The 23970-nt window shown below is 49.0% G+C and overlaps 2 protein-coding genes across 3 annotated transcripts in view; both read left to right on the top strand.

Moving 5' to 3' along the window:
* The window catches only part of LOC144099402 (sulfotransferase 1C2-like), a 74916-nt gene that overhangs the window by 10767 nt on the left and 40179 nt on the right, over positions 1–23970 (top strand). The window contains exon 1 of one of the 2 annotated variants that reach the window (XM_077632667.1): positions 20107–20563. The exons of the other annotated variant lie outside the window; for it this stretch is intronic. The gene's annotated coding sequence lies outside the window, so the exon portion shown is untranslated. Of the gene's footprint in view, positions 1–20106; positions 20564–23970 lie in introns of those variants that run through there. 2 annotated transcript variants of the gene reach the window in all.
* On the top strand, positions 960–18316 carry LOC144097929 (uncharacterized). The gene is made up of 2 exons (XM_077630527.1): positions 960–1604; positions 18257–18316. Exons 1-2 carry the CDS (start codon positions 975–977, stop codon positions 18314–18316), a joined length of 690 nt encoding a protein of 229 aa, XP_077486653.1. The 5' UTR covers positions 960–974.

Raw genomic sequence — 23970 nt, 5'->3', positions numbered from 1 at the left:
GAAGGCCACCCCGCACCTCCACCGGATGTCACGTAGTGGTGACGGCAGTCGGAGCAGCGATGAAGACGGACGAAAGGGTCTTCTAAAAGAAAACTTTATTGGGCTGACTTGCACCCAAAATGGACTTAATCACTCGGCGGCGGCGAAGCGACAAGCGTGCTCGGCGGTCGTCGAACAGAATGCCCGCCGCTGTCGGCCGTGCTCAATTTAAAGCTGATAGCGAACTTTCGAGATAAAGCGTGCAAAGTTACTAGAACATTCCGGAACAACGTAGAATCAGCTATGCCTGGCTGCGATCAATCGAGATAAATGTAGTCGCGTCTTGCGTCGCAAAGAAAGCGATAAGGTGGTGTGGCGGCACATTTGCAAAACGAACACTGCAAATATTCGCGGCAATATCAAGTAAAATGAGATGACCGACGACCGATCTTTTAGGGGCGCCTGTTGATACACCTACTACAGAAGAATTAACTAAGATAAATCATACAAATTAAGAACGATGAGATAGAAAACTCGCAATCCGTTTCACCAATGCAGGATTGTTAAGAACGGCGTTCAATTGGCTAAAAAATTTTGAATTTATTACTGTATCAAAAGTCTTGCGAGTATCTGTAAACATGGCATTAATTTGAGGTTATCCAAGTTATTTGGTATGTCATGCGTGAACTTGATCAGTTGTGTTGTTATGCTAAATTCACTCCGAATCCACGCTGAATTTTAAGTGTAATTTCCTTTGAGCCATAAAATTCCATATATATGTTGTATATGTGGTTTCGGTTTCGGTTTGGGGATCACCTGCCGCCAGAGGCACCAGTGTCGCTATGTGTATATATTTGACTGTATGTGGCAATAAACCGGGATGGTTTTGGTTGCTAGCAGTTCGTGTACTTGGGCGGCACCCGCCGCTACAACATTGGCGACGAGGATAGGATCATGTCGGGGGGAGTGATTTTCGCCGCTTGCTTTCCGGCGCCATGAGCATTTCTGGACTCGCGCCGCCGCCCCCGTTCCTGCCTGTGCCTGGTCGACCTGCTGTTGCGTGGCCGCAATGGTTCCGCATCTTCGAGAACTACGTGCTTGCTTCGGGGGCCTCTGACTGCACGCCGGATCGTCGCAAAGCACTACTTCTTCACAGCCTCGGCGTAGAAGGTCAGCGCATATTTTACACATTACCACTTCCATCGTTGGACAACGTCAAGCTCGGTGAGCAAACTGCTACTGAGAAAACGTCGGAAGATAGCAAGGGCACAGGCGACACAAGGACTGAAGTATCGTCGTACGATATCGCAGTCGCCGCTCTGCATGCGCATTTTTCGGCAACAAGCAATGTTGTTGCCGAACGGCATCGTTTCAGTAGGCGAGTTCAGCAAGCTGGTGAATCAGTGAATGAGTGCATCACTGCATTGCGGGAGCTTTCTGCTACATGCTCTTTTCCTGTCGAAGAAGATTCGCTGCGTGACCAGTTCGTTGCTGGTATTTCGTCTCGGAGCTTGCGCGAGCGTCTTCTGCTTGAAGGATCGTCTCTCTCGTTCGCTAGAGCAGTACTACTGGCAAGGCAGTTTGAGCAGGCGTACAATGATCTGCAAGAATTTCCTTCTGTAGATGTTGGACGCATAAATACTCGTGAAAATACGCCTACGCGTACACCAGAATCCGACGAGAGCTCTAAGTGGTCGCACAACCGCCAGTCTCATTGTTACCGCTGCGGTTCATCCCAGCACAATGCAGCATCAGTTCGCTGTCCAGCCAAAAGCAAGCGATGTCACCATTGCGGTGTCATGGGTCACTTGCGCTCTGTTTGCCAGAAACGAGGCTCCGCTCCGGTGCGTGAGGTAGACAGCCAAGACTCTCCTAGCGAGGAAGTTTTGAGCATTCTGGCTGTGACGACGGCCGCTCGCTCCGCTGTTCACGTCACAGTTTCGATTGACCGTGCGGACATAACTTTCCTTGTAGATTCTGGGTCGTCAGTTTCCATTGTTGCACACGATCTTTTTAAGCAGTATTTTGAAGGCCAAGTACTTTTGGCCCCGACTGTTCGGTTACTGGACTATTCAAAACAGCCAATTCCGGTTCGTGGCTGTTTCTTCGCTGACGTTACGTACAAAGCTAGCACAACAAGCCTTCTTTTCCACGTCGTAGAACAAGGCACCTCACTCTTGGGTATCGATGCCATCAAGGCCTTCGGTCTACAGATTGATGGGTCATCTCTGCAATGCCTTGAAACGACGCTAACTTCTAATTCTCGAAGGGAACAGCGCCCTGACCCGACGAAAGCCGTGCAGGATATTAACCTCCCAAAGGAATTAGTTGGCGAGTTTGGATCTCTTTTCGATCCAGGCCTTGGCCTCGCGAAATGTTTTGTGCATCACGTCAAAACGCGATCCACGGTGCAGCCAGTGCAATCCAAACTTCGGCGCCTTCCGCTCTCGCTACGACCATTGGTCTCGGAAGAGCTCCATCGGTTGGAAAATCTGGACGTGATAGAGAGGGTGGAGGCATCTGAATGGGTGTCACCCATTGTGGTCGTTAAGAAAAAAGAGGGAGGTATTCGCCTCTGTGTAGACCTTCGACAAGCAAACAAAGTTGTCGTAATAGACATCTTTCCCCTTCCTCATACAGAAGAGTTATTGCATAGTTTAGTGGGGGCTACAAATTTTTCTAAGCTAGACCTCGCATCAGCTTACCACCAGGTCATGCTTCACCCTGCGAGTCGCGATTTGACCGCATTTATAACTCACGAAGGCCTCTTTCGTTCTAAACGAGTGTGCTTCGGACTGGCTTCCGCGCCTTCTGCATTTCAGAGTATGATGTCCAAAGTCTTGCAAGGAGTCTTCGGGAGGGGCCGGCAGGAGCACATAGATAACCTTGCAGCAGTACTTCAACGCATTAAAGAGGCAGGACTCAAACTGAACAGCAAATGTATCTTCGATACGCAGGAACTTTCATTTTTGGGTCACAGGATCACAGCAAGTGGTATTGTTCCGCTGGAGGAAAAGGTTGCTTCCATCAAGGATACACCGGCACCCACCAATACAGCCAGCCTTCGATCGTTCCTGGGACTGGTCGAATACTATTCTATGTTCGTTCCCAACTTTGCCGATATGGTTGAACCGATGCGCGTTCTGCTTCGAAAGGGGCAACCATTTGTTTGGTCTGGCGAGGTAGACTCCAGTTTTCGAAAGACCAAAGAGGCACTTGCGTCCAACATAGTCCTGCGGATGTTCGATGCATCTCTTCCAGTTGTTGTTTTCCACTGACGCTTCAGACTGTGGGCTTGGAGCGGTTCTCCAACAGGTGGAGGGAGAGAAACTACACACTGTCGCCTTTGCTTCTCGAGCGCTTTCATCTGCAGAGAGGAGATATTCAGTAGGAGAACGCGAAGCGCTTGCGTGTGTTTGGGCGTGCGAGAACTGGCATGTTTACTTGTGGGGACGCCATTTCACGTTGCTCACTGACCATCAAGCCTTGGTCGCATTGCTGTCTACTCAAGGGCCAGGAAGGCGTCCTCTGCGGATAGCACGGTGGGCGGAGCGCCTACTGCAGTACAACTATACAGTAAAGTACCGGAAGGGTTCGCAAAATCGAGTAGCAGATGCGCTCTCTCGCCTCCCTGCGTCACCTCCTCAGGAAGAAGAGACTTTACCAGATGAAACTGTATCAGTTGCCCTTATATCTTCTTGCATCACCAGGGAAGAGTTTGAACAGGCCCAGTCGGAAGACAGCACACTGCAACGAATCAAGGCCTACATTGAATCGTCCTGGCCTGCGCAAAAATCTCTGCCGGGTGAGCTTCAACCTTTCCTAAAACTTCGCGATGAACTGTCAGTGGTGGACAATTTAATTTTGCGTGGCGAACGCCTTGTGGTTCCCGCATCACGTACAGCGCGGATAATTACCGCTGCTCATGAGGCTCACCCTGGAATTGTACGAATGAAAGCACGTCTGCGAGAAACATTTTGGTGGCGAGCCATGGACAGGCAAGTCGAGCTAGCTATTCAAACGTGTAGTATATTAGCTCTATTCAAACGTGTAGTATATGCCAGGCAGCGGACAAGAGCACGAAGGTTATGGCTGCACCGTTGAACCCGGTCCCCTTACCAAAGGAACCGTGGCTAAAGCTTGGCATGGACATTGTTGGCCCATTTGAGAGAGCACCACACGATTGTCGATATGCGATCACGCTGGTCGACTACTTTTCTAAGTGGCCCGAAGTATACTTTTGCAACTAAGCCACAATACGCACAGTAACAGGCTTCTTGGTGTCAGTGTTCGCACGTGAAGGTTACCCAGAGGAAATTGTTTGCGATAACGGGCCACAGTTTTCATCTCGAGAGTTCCAAGCTTTTCTGCAGGATCGCGGCATCCGCTTGTGGCATTCGTCCGTATACTACCCGCAAGCAAACGGACAGGTAGAACGGTTCAACAGAGTTTTTAAAAGCTTTGTTCAAGTGGCTACACTCGAGCAGCGTCCCTTACGCCAGACGGTAACAGAATACTTGGGCATTTACCGTTGTACGCCGCATGCCACAACTGCAGTTGCTCCAGCACTTCTCCTGCATGGACGTCTACCAAGGACTCGGCTCGATGTCGTTGGGTATCCGTCAGCAATATTTGCAACCGACCCTACTTCAGAGCTCCACCGACTACGCGAGCGGGTGAAGCAAAAGCAGCAATCCAGTAAACTATACACAGACGCTCGCAGGGCCGCAAGGGAAACCAAAGTGAATGTTGGTGACCTTGTACGAGTACGCAGACAAACTGCTTTTAAAGGTGACCTGGCTTTTAGCCGCCCAAGAAAGGTAATAAGAAAGCAGGGGCAATCGTCCTTCCAACTTGATGATGGAAAAACGTGGAACGCTTCAAAGTTGTCAAGGATGCCACGAGCTTCTGCATCTATCTGTGGGTGGGGGGAAAGGAGTGATACAAATGACACCGCTAGGGAAAGCAGCTCACCGCCTACCTTGGAGAGACCCGTTTCAGAAGCGCCAACCGGAACTTCAGCGGTGGCTGCTGCGAAGCAGCCGCCTATGCCACCAGTGACCGGCTGTGAGCCGGAAGAGACAAATGACACCGCTAGGGAAAGCAGCTCACCGCCTACCTTGGAGAGACCCGTTTCAGAAGCGCCAACCGGAACTTCAGCTGTGGCTGCTGCGAAGCAGCCGCCTATGTCACCAGTGACCGGCTGTGAGCCGGAAGAGACTTCGCCTGCCGCCAGTGGTTTCTCAGAAGCATCGGGACCTCAGCGTAGGATACAGCCATCAAGGAATAGACGACCTCCAGACCGCTATGGACACTAAGTACAAAAAGACACGTTTTGCAGTGCACATGAACTTGTCACAATCTGCACGAGTGTTGAGTTTGCTGACGTTGTGAAATATGGACATAAATGGAGTTGTATCTTGTTTTCCTCTTTTTGTTTTATATTGTTGTATTAAGTGCATAAGACAAGCGCAATGTTGTTACTGTAAATATAATTCTGTAAAAGAGCACTAACGTACTACCACTACTAAATCACTAACCCATGTAGCTGTTTTTTTTATAACGAAGGGAATATGTTGTATATGTGGTTTCGGTTTCGGTTTGGGGATCACCTGCCGCCAGAGGCACCAGTGTCGCTATGTGTATATATATGACTGTATGTGGCAATAAACCGGGATGGTTTTGGTTGCTAGCAGTTCGTGTACCTGGGCGGCACCCGCCGCTACAACAATATACTGTTTGAAAATTACATGTTCCAGATTATGCATGAATCATATCCACCATTCTTCGAGAAAAAAATTTAATCATTCGAATATTGTAAGGCACCGATGTGGAAATATTGAAGGTAATGTTCCAGTCTCCCGATGCGCATTAAAATCTTTCTTTTAACGTTTTTCCGTCACTCGCAGCGAGCAGTTAAGACTGGCATAAAAAACCAATGGGCAACGTTTTTGACGATAGCACAAACCTCAATAGCAAAAAAATACAAACCTGCCGAAGGGAGAATTGTTGGCATATTGACTGCGGTAGTGAATTCCTAAATATATAAAAACATTGCTTTCATAATGTCTTCCCAGTTGAAAAATACTTTTTTTGCAGAATTGCTGGGTATGAAGGTGTTATAGATAGGCCGGTACCTAGAGAGGTGTTGCTTATTACCTGACTTGCGTTATGGAAGGACCTTGGTCATCCTCTAGGATAAAGGGACAATGCCGGAGGCTAGTGATTTATTAAACGCAGTAGTGAGATCTATAGAGTGACGTTCACAGGGAACACTGGAAAAGGGCGAGTTCGGGATGCCGTCTGGTCCGCCACACTTTTTGCATACAGGTTTAGCACGCGAGGTTTTAAACTCCTTTTATATGAATTCCGATATTATTAATGGAGCTGTCTCTGTAAGTGCTTCAGAACGAAGGAACTACATGCTTATCGCGAGTGAAAACTGGCTGGAATTATGCGTTGAAAGCATTAGAAGTGACTAAAGGTTCCCTAATTGTTTCATTAAAAGTAGCAGAGGATTACGAACGAGAGCCGTCACGATGTGGAATGGAATTTAGGGGGTTTTTCGTTAACCTGGTAGATACACACTGTGGAACAGGTCTTTAGGAGGCTTGGTTTTCACACGGAGCTCCTCATTTATCTAGTAGGCCGAATAATGTGAACAAGATCGGGAGAACTCTTCAGTGCCTGAACACTCGCCTCCAAGGAAAACTAATGTTCTTTTCCATGTTAATGGCATAAAAAAGCGTTCACTACATGAAGTGACACTATCTTTGAAATACGCGGCAAGGATATTCACATCACAATTTGCGCCAAGTGTATGGAATGCATCGATACCATTAGCTAATGCTTCAATCACAGACACCGTCAGCATGACTTAATTCACAAAATTTGATATAACAAACTCTAATATAGGAATAGTACATGGAAGAGAAACAAGGAAAATTGGAGGGGAACTTAATCTTCGTCTGAAAGGTTTGACACGAAAGCGTAGTGCGTTAATTCCCACGTGGGCAAACGCTCATTCTCTACTTTACTTAATGGATCCCTGGGAGCCCTTGTACCCCTCCTGGCGCTGTGGTGCAGTGGTTAATTAAGCGATATGCCATTGCGCTGCGATGGCAGGTTCTCATAGCGCCGGGGGGCCTTGTGCTGCCCAGGTCACTCTTCCGAAGCAATTAGTCATTAATTTAACTGCCACCTGCCACGGTGGGCAGTTTTCTCAGTGTCTGGTGGGCAGGTTGTGACGACGCCGCAAGGTCACATGACCCAGGTGACCGACCTGCCTCCTAGGTTGCTCTCTGGGGACCACATGCCGGGGCTATGCTTGTGATTTTGCGGTCACAGCGTTGACGTCGACGCCGGATTTTCTGGAGAGCGTGGCCTTAAACACTCTCGCGTTAAAACACTCTTCCGACCAGAAATGCCCGCTATTACTTCACAACTGTAGCCATTGTTCAGAAGCTTACGATAGGAAGCCGGTAGCCGTCTTGTGCACTATGTCGCTTCGTTGTACAGCTGTATAACGCTTCCCTTGACGCTGAAGAAGCTTTCAAACCGTGACGACTCAGTCAACCTTGTCGATGTTTTAAATAGAGTTTAATGACCTTGCTCCTGGTCTCCAGTCCTTGCCGGATGGTTGAATCTATATTGCGACGAGCTGTTAGCAACAGCATTCTCGCATTAAGCTGTCGTCCCTCAGTAATAACACATTTTAATGCTGCGCAGTAATTTTGTCTCCGTTACTACGGTGCATTTTGCACTGTAATAATGTTACGATTACGGTATAATGCACACTAATTAATGAATCACATACTGGAAGCCACAGGGGCATCTAGTTTTTTTTTTAGCATCCGCATCTTATGCAGGAGATGCGGGTGTCAATCCCCAGCGCCGCCGGGCAGGCACTGGTGATTAAGTGGGTACGTACAAGTTTTTCCCTGGCCTGGTGCTCGGCATTCTGTCGGGTGGAATGCTTGAAAAATGGCTCATTGACCCCACCTTGTGTAGAGGAATGACACCTTGTGCCGAAGTGCCCTTTGACAAAGCTCTTATTCCGCCATTAAAATCCATCGTCACTATCATACTAGAAGAACCTTGCGGTCGCCGTTATAATGAAAACTGCATACAGTGCCAATGGATCATCAATGTGATAGCATTTAGGTTCTTGTCTTACAAAAAATTTCCGGCTTCTTAGTCACAAAAGTCCCTGATTGGTCGAGAGAGGTCACGTGATACTGTGACATCACAACTTGCCCACCTGATTGTAATCAAACTGCCCACCGTCCCAGGTGGCAGTTAAATTAATAATTGACCAAGAGGTCACGTGATCTTGCGATGTCATCGTAACCTGGCCACCATGGCACGTTGCAACCGGCCCCCATAGCTCGTGGCAATGAAATTAATTCACATAAATTTTACCGCAGCTGACACCTGACCGCTGCGGCACTGCCCGCTAGTCTGACGGGAGCTCGGGTAGAACAACCTAATTCACAGCTCGTCACACACGTCTACAGTGTTTTTCAGCAGCGCAGGGGAGAAAGGACGAGACAAGTGCAAAGACACGGCGCTGACATCAGCGCCGTGTCTGTGCACTTGTCTCGTCCTTTGTCCCCTGCGCTGCTGAAAAACAATGTCGCACCAACTTGCCCAAGCTTCTACAGTATTAACACATCTACAGAATAAGTGCATGTGGGGCAGTCAACTTCAGGCTGCTGACAAAGATAATATCTGCATCCTCGGTATCCCTGTGAGCAATCGTGCCGATTAGTGAATAATCGTGCCCTCGCTACCCAAAGCATAGATCAACTTCGCAACTTCGACAGCATTGGGGTCACGACCGCACTGGTGGCCACCTCGTCCACATCATCCAGCGCATTGCACATAAAAATGGTGGCGTTGGCCCAGAGATCACCTGCTGGCTCATACAAGCTCTCCTCATTTCCAAGATAACGTACGGGCGTCCCTACTTTTCTCTCGCCAAGTACCACATGCGCCAACTTGAAATGCGCAACATCGTGGCCTTAAAGGGGCTGTGAAACACTTCCTGAGCAGAGAAAATAAACTCGCTCAATCACTACATTTTGCCGTCATGAACACTTGAGCTAAACAATTCACTTCTACCCTGAGCAGATAAACTACAATCACGCACAAAAGTTTGCTTGTCCTTTCCGACGACTTATTCATGCTCGCGCCCTCCTCCGTCGCCTGTAATGGCGTAATTCTATTGAGAGATGGCTATTGTTACGTTCTTTAAGACCTCAAGCAGCCGTCACGGTCGCGGCCAGTCAACTGGTCCGGCGGATCAGAAAGCTCCCCCCCCCCCCACACACACACACACACACGGGAATTCCAGCGCACGTCGGCAGCCGGCGGAGAAGCGCCGACCTTTGAACGTGCAAAGAGTGACGAGGGGAGAAGGCAATGCGCGTAGACACTGAAATTCCAATTTTGACTACAGATAACTCAGCTTCTACAAAACGCATTACAAACTACTTCCCGGAGAATATTCGCGAAGCGGCATCCTTTAATATCTCAAGAATACCGCACCTTTACTGAGAGCCCCTTTCAGTGCCCCTTTAAGCACAAGACATGGACCTTGGGCGGCGCACCCTGCTCTAAGAGTTGCATCACCACATAAGCCTGCCTTCGCTCACGACCATTCAGATGACCTTGCCCAAAACCACATCACTGGCCTTCATATTACACAGCACGGTCAACGTCTTATACTCCTCGTCGGACAGCCTGCACTGTCATTTACACAACTGTAACACCTTGCACCAACGTAGGATGGGCAAAAACCGCCGCTAACCAACCCATTTTTGCACATACACTTAAGAAAGAACGTGGAGACCGGATCGTTAAGCAACATCAAGCACCACTATCGATACTCTCGATACATCTACACCGATAGTATCTACACCGATAGAGACCTTGAAGACTTAAGTCTTCGAGATCTTTAACACTCGATCACGCGCCACCTCTTTGGCCCGTGCCATCAAACCACTCAGCAAGATGGCCAGAATTATGCTGATCGCACCATAGTCACCTGGACACCGGTCCGTATCGTCCTCATAATTCGGGCAATAGAGCAGCATTCAAAGAGGCTGGCGCGCAACTTAAAACCAAAACGGCAGAACGCATATAGCCATGAACGTTAAAAGAGTAGAAAACTGAGCTAGTTGGTTCATTCTTCTTGGTGGGAACAGCCGAAAAAAACCAAAACGCAGACACAGAAAGGAACACACAGAACGTAGACGAGGCTGACGTAGACGAGGTTTTTTTCGGCTGTTCCCACCAAGAAGCATATAGCCATCACTTCTGCTCCTGTGATATTGATCACCCTTTTGCGTTCCCTCGAACGCCGATCACCACCCCCTCCCCCCTTAATGCGGCCAAACATCACCGTATCACCCTCACGGAATGCATCCCTCCTCTCGACCAACCGCTTCTCGACCGTCTCCTCAGAGCCGCACAGGTCCTGTAATGCAAATCCAGTACGCGCTTCGCCCTCACTCCCCACTTTATGAGAAAATGGGGCTTCAGCGAGGCGCCACTTTGCCCCCTCTGCGAGCCGACTACGGTCACTGTTAACATCACACACCTATTGAGGCGATGCCCATAATCATCATGTATCCGCGAGCGCCACCTCTAAGAACATCACATAACCACCTGCTCCGATGCCGTTTTGCGCCGACTTTCCCAATAGCCGCCCATCAACAGTTCGGAGAAGGCGAAACTGACATCCGTCCTTATGCAAGCGGCCTTACATAAGAAGCCTTGTCTTAACGAACCCTATCTTATAACCTTAGCTTACTGTCTATGCTCTGTGTCTCGGCGCGCACTGTTCCCGAATGAAAACGACTTGAAGAGAGTAGTCGCCTACGCCTAAGCGGCCCCGGAAGAAACCAGGACACTTCAAAGAAAATGTTACCCGTCTCAGGCCATTCCATACATCCATGAGATTTCGCACAATGGTAAAAAGGTGCTTGCGAAATAAGGCCGCTATGCCGTTGAATGTTTTCTCAAAGTGCAATGGCAGGCAGGTATAACATAGACGAGAAGTATTGCACATGATGATGGTAATGTACAGTCTTTGTCAAAAGTATACAGCCCAAGGGGTCTGCTTCTGAGCCCTGCAGAGCTGTGCATCTTGCGTACACATACACCCTAATCTCACGAAGGCGGGACGAACTTAAGTCAGCAACCCTCCCAAGCTTAGGAGACTCTAATATGCTTAAGAGCCGCGCTACACAGCCTGGAAGCAAACCCATTGGTCTGTATATTTTTGACAAAGACTGTACGTGGCGAGACAACTCTAGTCAAGGGAAAACAATTCGGGGGTCACTTGAGCTCCGCCCTAAAGGCATGACGCGGTAGCGTTAATAAGTCTTTTCAGCGAACTATAGTACTATTTGCATATCACTTCGCATGCGTGGGCACTGTTGGACAACACACACAAGGGCTCCCTTTAACCAAGCTGAACGAACGTGCGTTAGTCCGGGCATTGTTTTATCGATTGCAAAGATGCAATACTCTTCTGCAATACAACATGCAACAGACATCCAAAAAAAAACATTTTTTTCTACCACATTCTGTACGATATCTCAGTGCAGTGCCATTTGTTTATTACATATTGCAGTAAATTGAACTACACAGCCTCTGCAAAAAGCGCACGGTGAACTGACATTGTGAATCTGTTGTTTCTGCAAAATACCACTTAAGTAGAATGATTGTGAATCAAAATGAAGTGTACGCCAAGACTGAGTTCGGACAGGGATGTCACTTACTCTAGTGATGTGTTCTGCTCTGACTTTTTTCTAGTGCTTCGTCGCTTAGGTGGTTCGTATTATGACGTATTAGTGACCTGCTCTGCACTTCCTCTTTTCTTGTGCTTGGTTGCTTAGGTGAGTCGTATTATGCGTCGTCTTGATTTGATACTCTTTTCCGAATGGTTTTTACACAGTTCACTTACATTGAACATTGCATCACTGTATCATGCTGGAAAAAAAGTTTTCGGTGGGCTACGCGTAACGTGTCTTACTGGAGATCCAAGGGATACGGGCTCGCTTCCCATCTCACCCCAATTTTTTGCAGCGAAACTAATTTACTTTACATTCCTACTTGTTACAATGACGTTCGATTCATGTTAAGACCTCATATTAACATTAGCTGAAGTTTTAATCGCAAATCAAATCCACACCTCCACATGTTACGTCAGTACCTTTTCGACCAATCACATTTTCTCGCACGCCACCGCGGCCACCGTCGTCGCTACTGCTGATTGGTCTGCTGAATGAAGCACTAACGCTGTCGCATTAAAAGACATACCTGTCATGCAGAGCACTTTAATGCCAGCTGTCATTTCTAGACTGCTTACAGAAAGCAATGAGCAGAAAGAGATAATTTCATGTCCCGAAAAGAAGCGTGTGCCACTGGTCGCTTATTTTTGGCATAAAAAAATAGGCCGAAAAAGCTCGAACTATTGTAATCATTATTTAATCACCGAATTGTACCAGAATTCGACCTCAAGAGAAAGCGCTTCATTTCTAGCCCTCGATTTCTAAAAAAAAACGGAAACAAAGGGCCCCTCATGATACGCACGCCTTAATTGCACGCCACCTGGAATAGAGATAAGCAGCGTTGGTTTGAGTTTGCGAAACGTAACACAAAATAGTAAGCGAAGCGCCGTGGATGAAAAATAAAAATGCAAATTCAAAATTAATTGTCCTCGGCAGTGTCGCGTTGCATAAACTCATCACAGCGGATGCATATTCGATATCATACACAGTGGCCATTTGAAGAAAATACTTAAGTTGAATCAGAATAACCGGCAAGACAATCAAACTCATCAACTTTGTGGAGAAGCGCGGAGGTAATTGACGTCCACAAGAGCACAAATACACATGATAAGACAAAAGCGCCGAAGCGAAAGACCATATGTGTGTACTCCTGTGCACACTCATCCTGTGATCTGCTGTACAAGGCAGAGAAAACCAACTAGCTGAGCCGCGATATTGGTGTAGAAAACTGAGAGTTCCGTGAACGGCTAAGTCTAAAAGGAAAAATCCGTTATATCTCAGGGTTTGTAAAACTTGCTAAATGAAGCAAGCGCTTAACTAAAGCAACCGCGGGCTTCTGCTTGAGGGAAATAGTAGCTGTAATACAAGTTTGTTTTGTATATATTTTAAGCGGTGTTAGAACTTCTTGTAAAATCAAAAGGATGTCGAATAACCGGGCAAACGGCAGCGTAGCAGCTTACAAGCATCTGGAGGAGCAAAGAAGGCGCCTCTGCGTGCTCGCATAGCACGAAATATTGCCAGGATTCTAATACTCCCATTCTCCTCGTCATTTTGCCCATTTTCGGTCAGTGTTTGAGAAAATTCTGATTTTTGAAACGTGAAGTGAAACGAACCTTTGTTCGATTCGATTCAGCTTTGAGTCAAATAGCATTATTCAAGAGCTGGGAAACTATAAAAGTAGTTAAAGGTTTAACACTATACTCTAAACACGAATAAGCCTTCGTAACCACATCCTTAACGAAGTGAATGCGATAACCTTTAGGTTGCCTGCCATGGTGTCTACAATGAGTGTCTAATGTTCTTGCAATTTTCCCGCCAGAACTCCGGTTGGAGCCGGTTCCCGCCCTTGTATGGTATAGATGGGTGGCCACCTTCTGGAATATTCTAGTACCTTCCTTTAGATTATCGTATGCGACTGTACTAATCCAACGGACTAATCCACCTTAATACGGTTTTTGGGTGGGCCAACTTCAAAGTTTCGGAGGTCCTTTGGAATTTTGGGGAGGCCAACTTCTTAATTTTGGGGGTGCATCTGTCACAGTGGGTAGGTTATCATGGTATCACAAAGTCACTTGACCCCTCTCGAGCAATCAGGACGGCCCATCAGTGCAGGTTGTGGTGACGTAACAGCGTCACGTAACCTCTTAGAGAGAATTTATATCTTCGTGCGGGCTAGCTGGTGAATCATCATGGACAGCGGCAGCGTGAAGCAACAAGGACGAAGAGAGACACGAGATAACTGGACAAGCGCTTGTCGTGTGTTCCCGTGTCTCTCTTTCGTCCGTGTTGCTTTGCGCTGCCGCTGTTTATGATCTTACATAGAATTCCGTTGCGGAGAAACCAGCAACTTCATGACGACAGCCTAACTGTCATCGCATTAAAAGGCAGTAGGCTTTCCTCTAGCGCACTTTCCTTTAGGGATAGGGTATGCTGTCCAAGTTCCGGAGTAGATCATGATCACTAATTACATGGAATGCTTACTCTTTTCAACGGTGGCATATTCTCACGGTAAAGAATGGTAGCTCGATGTAGTTTGTAATGAGGTGAGGCTTTTAAACGCGGTATTGGAGGTCCTCGGGTTAGCCAATAGAGAAGGCTTATAATATTCTTAGCTGCTAAAACTTCGCATGTTTTGCAGAGGGAATCAGTTTCCGTTGTCAAGGGTGAGTATTTGGCAGTTAAGTGATGGAAATCTGCCCAATGGCTAGGGCAGTATGCCCTGTCGATAAAAGAGAGTGCGCTGGAGAACAGCTTACTCTCATTTTACTCCTGTTTAGGCTTATGTGTGTTTAGAGTGTGCCAACTCGTTCTTTTCTTGTTCGAAGTAACCTGAAAAACTTTGCAGGCCAGACACGGCATGCTTGCGAAAAAAAAATCTATACAAATGAAGTGCATTCCTACAGCATCGCGATAAGCCATCCAGACGCTTTTCTTCCGAGGCCTTGGCCGCCTTCCCGAATGAACGCAGCGGGAACGCTAGAATTTCCGACAGCGCTGATTTCTCTCGTTTCGCGGTGAAAAAAGTTAAATAATGTTTCTCTTATTAACACTGCTGTGTCAGCCATGCTTCGACGTGTTAAAACTTCTACTCAAGCGTATATTTCACGCAGCTGAAAGGGAATACCAGCCATCACGCGATCCCGGTTTTCTATTTCACTCCTGCCGCGCCCACTCAATTCAGACCTATTTCGAGGAAATAGCTCGCCACGCACGTCTGGGCCGTAAGCTATATAAATTAAATATTTTACCCTCGAATGCCTTAGCTTTCCTTCTCCATGAATGCACCGCCAAATATTCGATGCAACTTCAGAATTTCATGAACTTGTGTAAAAGCATTCTCTTTGTCTTCAGTTCGACGGGTAGCAAACGCTATTTGCATATTCCCAGCCTTCAGCCATTTCCACAGGCGTAAGCTTGAACCATCTGTCCCGAGAAAATCTTATTCCGTGTTACGGGCAGCTACATGACCCAAATACAGTAGGCGCAGACATCGGAACAAACGCATGTCCGCGAGATTGGCGGCGTCGCTCCGAGGCAGCCTCGCACCGCGTTCCCCACAAGTGAGGCGAATGCGAGAACACGTTTGACCAGCTGCCCCAGCGGAACACGCATGTCTACACGGGGAACGGCGGGCGCGTCCGGAGACAAAAAGATGTAAATTTACGCGCGGCCGATCTGACTGCGTTGTCCCGCTGCCAGCTGCTGGCGGTCGTGCGCGATGCGTACGCGGTGATTCGCGTCGCGGCCGCGACCGTTCTCGAGGGCCGCCCGTGAGCGGACCGCGGGCGGGCAGGCGCGCGTGAGTTTTCGCGCATAATTCTTCGGACACGCTACGCGGTGGCGCAAGCGGTGGAGACGCCCGGAGTGCGCACATGCGTTATAGGTTGTCTGTCCACGCGCACGCGTTTCAGTGAAACTGCCGAAGCTGATAGACGTGCTTGGCGGTTGGTCACTTGCCGGTTAGGAAAGGTGTCGAATGGTCAAGGATGCAGCTCGGTTTGCACAAGCCTCGGGAATAACAGATGGACAAAGAAAATGCTCTTTTCGCTGCTGTTCCTTTTTTCACTTTCTTCCACTATTCATGCTTCGAGTGTCTTACTCTTGTTTCAGGACCAAAAGCGCAGGACTTTTGGTAGCCTTTTTTTTACATTTTGTTCAACTCTAAGGTTACACATTGACGTCCCCGTACAAGTTAAAGTAAGAAAATGATGTCGCTACATGGCGTCGGAAAAGTGGAAGAAGCGAGTGCGTTTTCATATCCATGTTTAAGAATTGTTCGTGAGTGTATTCCTGCCGAGCGGGGCGGTGTGCGGTTCACTAGTATCAGCGCTTGTTTTCAACAGAACAAAACAACCAGACGGGTTAGGGCGATTTTCTAGTTCAAATTCGCCAGAAAAGACATGGACACGAGAAATGAGGCCCATGTCGTCTCCCTCTATCAATGTGTTCGTGCTCGTTCACGCTGTTTACCAACGAAGCCTTTAAATTGTTTAGCATATTCGTTCTGATTTAGCCGAGCCGTAAGAGGTACTGAGCTAGACGGCTAATCATGTTTTTGCTTATATACAGACACATGTGATGCAAGAAGAATTCGCTTCCGTTTCACTTGCAAATTTGCCTCACTCGTACCGTCGCTGCGCTGGCCCAGACGCCCACCCGTAGGCAGCAAGTTCAATGGAGCGACAGAGCCATGGGACACGTGCTGCGCTGGGGGTCAGAATCATCACCTCCACGGTGTTGATACACCTATAAACATATCTCAGCAATGGGACCTTCAGCAGCCTAGCGGGCTACGCCTCGAACGTCAGCTGACAAAACATATCCGTTTCTCCGCAAGCCCTGAACGGATCCGACTACGTTACCTTCCGGTCGGGCCGACTAAGTCGAGATACTTTTCTCGGTTACGCGAGTACAGGTATTGCCCGAAGTCAGCGTTTAAAAGCTGCTCTTTGTTCGATCTGCTGTGTTTTTGTCGAACTGTCAAGAGATGGCAGATCGCCACGCGAGACTGAGATTGAGAAGCCCCTCCGTGTTTCACCTAACAGCCATACGTTCGTTGCTTTTGATGGAGTCACAAAGAAGTGCTCCGTGGGAACAAAATTTCTCTACCATACTAGCTGGCAGAAAACGACCCTTCTTCCTAGGAACGCAGGGTGAACAGTCAGTGATGTCCTGATATGCTCACAGATCAAAATGTAGCGCAGCGCCATCGACAGCAAAATCACGTGAACCAAGGTGGCGGACTGAAATTTTTGTTTCTTGGAACATGGCCTTGCAATAAAACTTAACTCTGTCGGTGAACGCTAAGCACAGCATATCGCGCTCGCCGTGCTCATCGCATACCGACCGTAGCGTTCACCTATCCTTCAATAAAACCTTCAAATCACCGATGTGGTTCCTTTTCTCTTGCCACCGATATCACATTCTAAACCTTGACCTTGGTGCTAGAAGAATTTCGAGAACGCCTTGCTTATTGACTGCAGAGGGTAACGAAAGGACAAAAAAAACCTCCCGTTTCGACCTCTTTCAGAGCCATGATATTATAGCTGTAATGCGCACCCTACCATATTACCACATATAGCAGAGTTTCCACAAAGCCTACTGCCATTTTAACCAAATGGTCTTCAGAGTGATTGCATCGACATGCGGGATCCAGGGATCCGATTCCCTGGGCACCTGTCCGGCCCGCCTACATCCCTACTATGCATAGGGCATATTTATTCACAGGACACATTCTCGACAACGCCGGCTCTCTGGACCAAAGTGAGAGGGCCCACATCAATGACCACGTGGGGTGCGTCAACTGGATCACATGATCTGCAAAATGCACATACTTGAAAGGGTCCACTCTCTACTCCACGTTGAATATGTTCTGAATGGCCAAGGGAGCGAAGCAATTTTACTCCACTACATACGATCACAACACCAGCACCATTAATCCTGTAATATGTCCTCTGTACACATATCGCTGTTGATAAGGCGTTCACGTCAAACCAACAAGTTGGTGCCAAATGCAAATTTCATGGTGCTTTATTGCACTAGGGAGCGCGTACTCGGTGTGCTGAACATTCGATGCCACTATAGCATGCACCTGTCCAGATCTTTTTGAGTTCGTGCTGGAAGGGGAGAGACCAAGACGTTGGCCCGAGCTATAATTCACTGTCCTTGTACTTTGCAGCAGGAGAGAGGGAAAGGTAAAAGAAAGAAGTTGACGATGCTAACAGAACTAAGATTGAGTCAAACATGTCACCAATTTGCTTTGTCAAAACAGCAAGCCGAGATCTGCACCGCTTAAGAAGCGACGGAGTGGATGTCACTTTGAGCCCGCATCAGCACTCTTGCTCTCCGCGCGCTTCCTCTACTTGCACGAAACTCATTATGGACTGTGCGGCCAGCCTTTTAAGTTACCTATGTTGCTGGTGTACAAACGTCAGTCCAAGCTAGCTGAATCTAAGCCACACCCTATGCACACACAGTGGGAGGAGGCCCTGACCAGCGACAACTTGGACCAGCAAGCCTGGATCATCCAGCTATAGCCGCAAGTCAGCTGCCGCCAGCGAAGCCCTGGACTAAGGGCACCGACCATCCGGCGCCTGCAAATTACTCCATTCCAAATTAAAGACCTCTCTCTCTCTGAATCAACTGAACCACTCGAATCCACCGGCAGCACACAGCCGCGCGTGCGAGCACTCTGCACAAACTCTGATGTCGAAAAGGAGACGGTGGTAGCGGCGGAACGTAGCCCGTCAGACAGCGCGGAAGCGTCTTCTTGGCCAAGGTTGGGACCTTTGTTTGTCTCCTGCCACCGTCGCACGTCTTTCAGACGGCGTGCACCTCGACAAGGTCGCGCCTTGCGGTGCTTCCCCCGCCCGATTGCTAAAAAGTAAACGGGGTGCCCCTCAGGAACTCTCCCTTTGTCTTGGCAAGAAAACAAGAACTTGAACGTAGCGTGCAAGCAGAGGGCTTGTTTCCACCAGTAGTGCGCGGGCGTTCTTTGTTCATTTCCAAGGAGATGCCCGTACGCAGCTAAACGCCGGTCCCGTCGCCCGCAGCTCGTGCGGCTCGCAATCCATCACTCGTGCTGTGGCGTGCGTGCCCTGCGAGGGCCTCTTGTCTACCTGCCCGCACTGCGTGGTGACAGCGGAGAGCGTTTTCAAGGCGCCTTGCCTCTGCGTTCAGGAAGACACCTCTGGCATTGAAATGCGCAAAGGCCTGTGTCTTTGTCTCGGCAGAAAGAGCAGAGTAGGATGCGGATGAGCTGGACGTACGTGGATGCTCGGATGGCCGTCTAGGAATTCATGCGCAAGCAGTCGCAGACGCTCCGTGAGAACCACGAACGTGAAGAAAAAAAAATTCGTCTTAATTATGGCGCACTTCTCACTTCGTGCGTAGCTACTCAAGTGCGTCTCTTATCTCTACCCTGAGCAGTTAGTACGCGAAGAGGTTGTCCCCTCCACGCCACCCTTATTCCGGAACCTTTTTCGGTCACCTCCACTGGTGCTTACTGCTCGGAATGTATCAGTGTAAAATAGGCGAGCCAGTATCTCCGCTCATCACCTCGGTGTGATTTCGAACAGTCATGCGCGTGGTAATAAATGGTAAATACTGTTCTTGAAGCCATATGTAGCCTTACTGCAATGGCTTCGAAGTCGATGGTATAAGAAAATTCTTCGGCCTTTTCAACTGACGATGTCGTCAGCCTGGCTTCGTTACATGTATATTATCTTACCTTTGTTAAAGACAGTGCACGTGCAAGAGCCCCATATGGTCTAAATTACTCCAGAGCCCTTCACTACGGCGTCCCTGATAGCCCACGCGTCGCTTCAGGGCGTTAAACAACCTCTGAGGGGGGGGGGGGGGGGGGGGGGGATTGCAGCCACTTTCGCTGCGATGTGCTTAGGAAGCAAAAGCCTTTGGAGTGACTGAACGAAGTCCCCACAGCTACTACTTACAAGTCGTTAAGAATGTAAGAGGGCGGAGACGAGGTGCGCATCCGCCGCGTACCGCCCTACACGGTGCAGTCTTCGCCCGAGGAAGGCAGCCGGAGCTGCTCGAAGCAAGCGCGCGTGGCCCGTCAATCAAATGCGGAGCACCCCGTTCAAAACGCAGCAGACCTGCACCGTGCGCGACTTCTTCGGCGATCGCACTAATGAGCCCTTCTTGGCATCGGTCGCGGGCGACTCGCCTGGAAACTCGCTGCTCCTTACAGGGAAAAGCAAACAAGGGGGGAGGGGGGGGGGGTGATGCATTAATCACCCCGCCGACTGCGGCGTCGCCAACAGGCGCGTAACGCAGCGACGAGCAGAAAGACAACGAGCGGTCGCCTTCTTCTGGTCGGCCGTCCCGCGTCCGTCAGGGAAGGGCGCTCGCGGAGGCAGCCCCGAAGACAATGGCTTGGCGACGGTTGCTGCAACGCGCGTAGCGCGTCGCCTCCGTCGCCGCCGTCCGGACGCAACCGACTGCGAGCAGCGGGTACACACGCGCAGAGAGCACCTTGCCGCGAGGGCTGCGGGCACGACTGGATGCAACAGCTGTATCGGAGCTCCGTTTCCCGCTGCCGACGCCCGCTGATATCGCCCAAGTCGCTCCAGCCGCATTTGTTGCGCGGCCAGGGGGAGTCGCGCGCCCGCGACCTACGTGGTGGTGTCGTCCAGTTGTTGGCAGTGGTGCTAGGGGCGGGGTCGAGTTCGAGAGCGCGAATCGGCCCCTCACCTCACGCGTCGACGGCGGCGCGGGGTCAGCTGACTGCTGCGCTCGAACGGCGCTGCCCTTGAAGTCCGACGGTGCGTATTTTCTACATTTGTTTGTCGCAGAAAGCTGCCGGCTTCTTCGCTGTAGGTTCTTTCTTTTTTGCCACGTTCCTGTCGGCGTTACGCGGGAGCAAACGACTCGGGAAAACAATATCTCGGTTCGTGGACGAGTGGGACTTGTGCCTTGCGATTGGGCGCAGCTGGGAAATATTTGCAGTAAGAGAAGCATAAATTAAAAGTAGTAAAGCGTTTAGTTTAACGTCCCCAAGCGACAGATGGGCTATGAGGGATGCCGTAGTAGAAGCTTCGGGATCAATTTAGACCCTTCGGGGTTCTTTAGCCTGCCCTGACATCGCACAGCGCACGAACATTTTATTTTGTATTTCTCCTCCATTGAAATATGGGCGTCACAGGGGGGGACCAACCCCGTGACTTTGGCATCAGCAGTCGGACAAAAAATTCACTTAACCACCACGGCGGTGTTGAGAGGAGCTTTCACTCGTTATCCATTTTTTTTATGTATTTGCAGACAAGCTTAAAGAAGCATTTCTGCATTTATTTTCCATACATTTCCCACTAGGAACCGCTTTAAGTTAAGCTGCGACCCAGCCGTTTTAGGGCTGGTAAACTACAAAGTGGCTGTGACGGTCGCGCAGAGGGCATCATGAAGTTCTTACATCAGCGCAACTGTTATGTTACACTTGCTGCAGCGCATAAATAAGACCTCAGAAAATCGAACGAACAAAATTGAGAAAACAAAAGAGGTAAGAAGGCCATCTCTGTTTTTTTCTTCTTCTTCAACGTGGTTACAAGTTTTCGCTGCGTTCTATGAATAAGTAATGGGTTTTGTTTCGTCTCTGTCCAACTTTTGTTCGATCTTGTCGATCTTGATGCAGTTTTCGTTTGCTACTTTATCTTGTTCGATAACCCTCCACTACTTTTCCTTGTGTCCAGCACGCACAAGCAAGGCAGCCGAGGCATTTAATGATTTCCCCACTTCACGTGGTCGTTCTGTCTATCTTCTGGTTTTGTGCCTCGCGTACAATATGATTATTTACGCGATTGCCGAATGCTTGTTCGCAAACTAATTCAGCTGCCTGCGCGAAGAAACAAACCTCGCTTCTAAGAACTTAACTATGGACAAGGAAATTTTAAATCTTTTTACGTTCTTTAGCTCTCATAGTTGTTAATCTGAAGCAGCATAGTAGAAACAGCGACGAGTGCAGCAACGCTGAAAAAAATAATTACCAATTCATTTCGATTTAAAACGCAAATGTCAAGCAGGTCACGTTTCACGGGTACACGTTTAAGAGGAGGTTTGCTGAAAACGCTCTACAATTGCCACGGTATAGCTCCAACAGGTATCCGAAACTTGAGCTGCCGGCAGTTGTTAAGCGACAGCGTTAAAAAAGCGAAATATGCAATAGGGCCATTCTTTTGCATCTTTAGCGTATTGCCTGCTGCTGTGGCCTTGTAAAGCTGAGCAACTAATGGGTTAGTTATAATAAACTACAAACGTGTAAACTAAAATTCGCTCCGGTTTTCACACGGTATAAAATACTTCGCGAGACGACCTAATGAACAACACTGCATGACACGGGGTCCGGGCTTGGGAACTTTGCATTGCGCAGTTTGTGTACTCCAAGCTTATAATCGTGCTCTAGCCGAGCGACCTGACGCTGTGTACGAAACAGCATTCAGCGGATCTTATGTTTTTATCTTGTTCATATGGCATCTGTCGCACGAAACAGGACAGAGTGACAGCCGTGTCGCTCACTTAGTTCTTCAGCCGTCAGACGCATGCGAGTTCCATCCCGGGCTCTTTATATTGTGCCTCATGCCCGCCCAAAGCATTCACAGCTCCAGCTGCGTTGAGGTATGCCGTACAAACCGGCTGCAATTTTTTTTTGCTGTTCGTTGCAGACTACAGGGCTGTTCCAGCACAAAAATAAAAAACTAATTTTTACATTTGTTTTCCTTATGACTGTCATCATAGCCTGTGGTGCCTGTTGACGTCATCATTTTCTCCGAAAAGTACTCCCATTGTGATTGCCTGCAGCAGCGGCTCAACGAGGGCTTTACACCAGCTCTGTGGAAGAAAGCTTTAGTTTTTGTAGACCTCGCACATTTTGTTGCGCTAACTGACATGCTCCGTTCACATCAGCTGCAGTGAAAGCACGCAATAATTAGCTCAAGATCGATCAAAGCCGATATCCCAACCTAAAACTGGCAAAAATATGAAACACGGTTTCTTCGGGCTTTATTACAAACATCCGGAGCAAATCTGCAAATGGCACCCTCACCGGCGGTCTCCCGTCACACAAGCACCCGTATACGTGAACTGCGCTGTGACCGACACGCAGCGTTATTTGCGCACTGCCTCGAATCTGCCATTTCATTTTCCGAGTATTCTGACGGCGCTCGCTGGATGCAGCAGTTGGACGCGGCGCCTATTTCTTTGTGCGCAGTGTTTCTTCCGAACACACAATATGTCAGTCCTAACTTAACGCTGCAGCGTAAAAGGTTCGGCTTCATGAACCAGACAGCGCATTTTGTGCTGTTTACAAGGAAAAATGAACAATGAAAAAAATATAGGCACACTGTTTGATCTGCGCTTACAGGTGAGGAAAGTACTGGTGCATTTCTGAGCACCGGAAATTCCTCGCTTTGCCGGGACTTTGCGCGCTTCTATAGTAAGCTTCCCGACAGCCTCTGTTCGCACCGAGACGAGCGTCTGAGTGGGCTTCCCAATAATGTCGCGTTAGATCTACAGACGCCGTTTCCTGGACGACATTTACCGCGAGGCGACAGATGCCAGAGAAACAACACCGGCGGCTGGGCTTCTTTTGCATCTGTCCTTTAGCGGTAGGCGCCGCGTCGTTCGGCACTTCCCTGACCTTACATGCGCGCCTACTTGAGCCTCGTGGTGGCTAAGCGAGCTACACTGGTTGCACTATCTGCGCGGAAGACCCGTTTTCCGCGTGATAGTGGAGCGCGGGTGCACCGCTTCCGCCAGTCGCCCAAGGCCGTCAAAGGGCACGGAAGACCGCGGCTTTTTCTTTGCGTCCCATGTGCCTTGGAGTCCGTGTGAAGTTGCAAGTAAAAACTGGAAGGGGCACTTCAGACACTTAAGCTTAAGACACTTAAGGGTATGGCGCGATAGGGTAAATGGGTTAATGCACATACATGCGGGACTGGTCGTTCTCTACTTAAATTCATAGATCGCCGCGAGGTCTGATACCTCTCCTGGCACAATGGTGCAGCCGTCAGGCGATGCGCTGCTGCCTTGCGACGCCAGGTGCTCCCAGCGGTGGGCCATGAGCGGCCCATATTGCTCTTCCCGAACGACCAATCATCAATTTAACTGCCACCTGCCACGGTGGGCAGCTTGCTCAGAGCCCTGTGGGCAGGTTGTGATGACGCCACAGTCACGTGACCTA

This window comes from Amblyomma americanum, chromosome 7 (assembly GCF_052857255.1).
Source record: "Amblyomma americanum isolate KBUSLIRL-KWMA chromosome 7, ASM5285725v1, whole genome shotgun sequence".
Taxonomy (NCBI): domain Eukaryota; kingdom Metazoa; phylum Arthropoda; class Arachnida; order Ixodida; family Ixodidae; genus Amblyomma; species Amblyomma americanum.
The sequence above is the reverse complement of the archived record's forward strand: the minus strand, read 5'-3'. Positions and strand labels throughout refer to the sequence as shown.

Bases quoted from the DNA above. Each gene is read 5' to 3' on its own strand.
- LOC144097929 (XM_077630527.1), top strand. From the start codon at position 975: ATGAGCATTTCTGGACTCGCGCCGCCGCCCCCGTTCCTGCCTGTGCCT. The intron at 1,605-18,256 runs GTTGGACGCATA...ATGCACACACAG, and splicing joins AAGAATTTCCTTCTGTAGAT to TGGGAGGAGGCCCTGACCAG.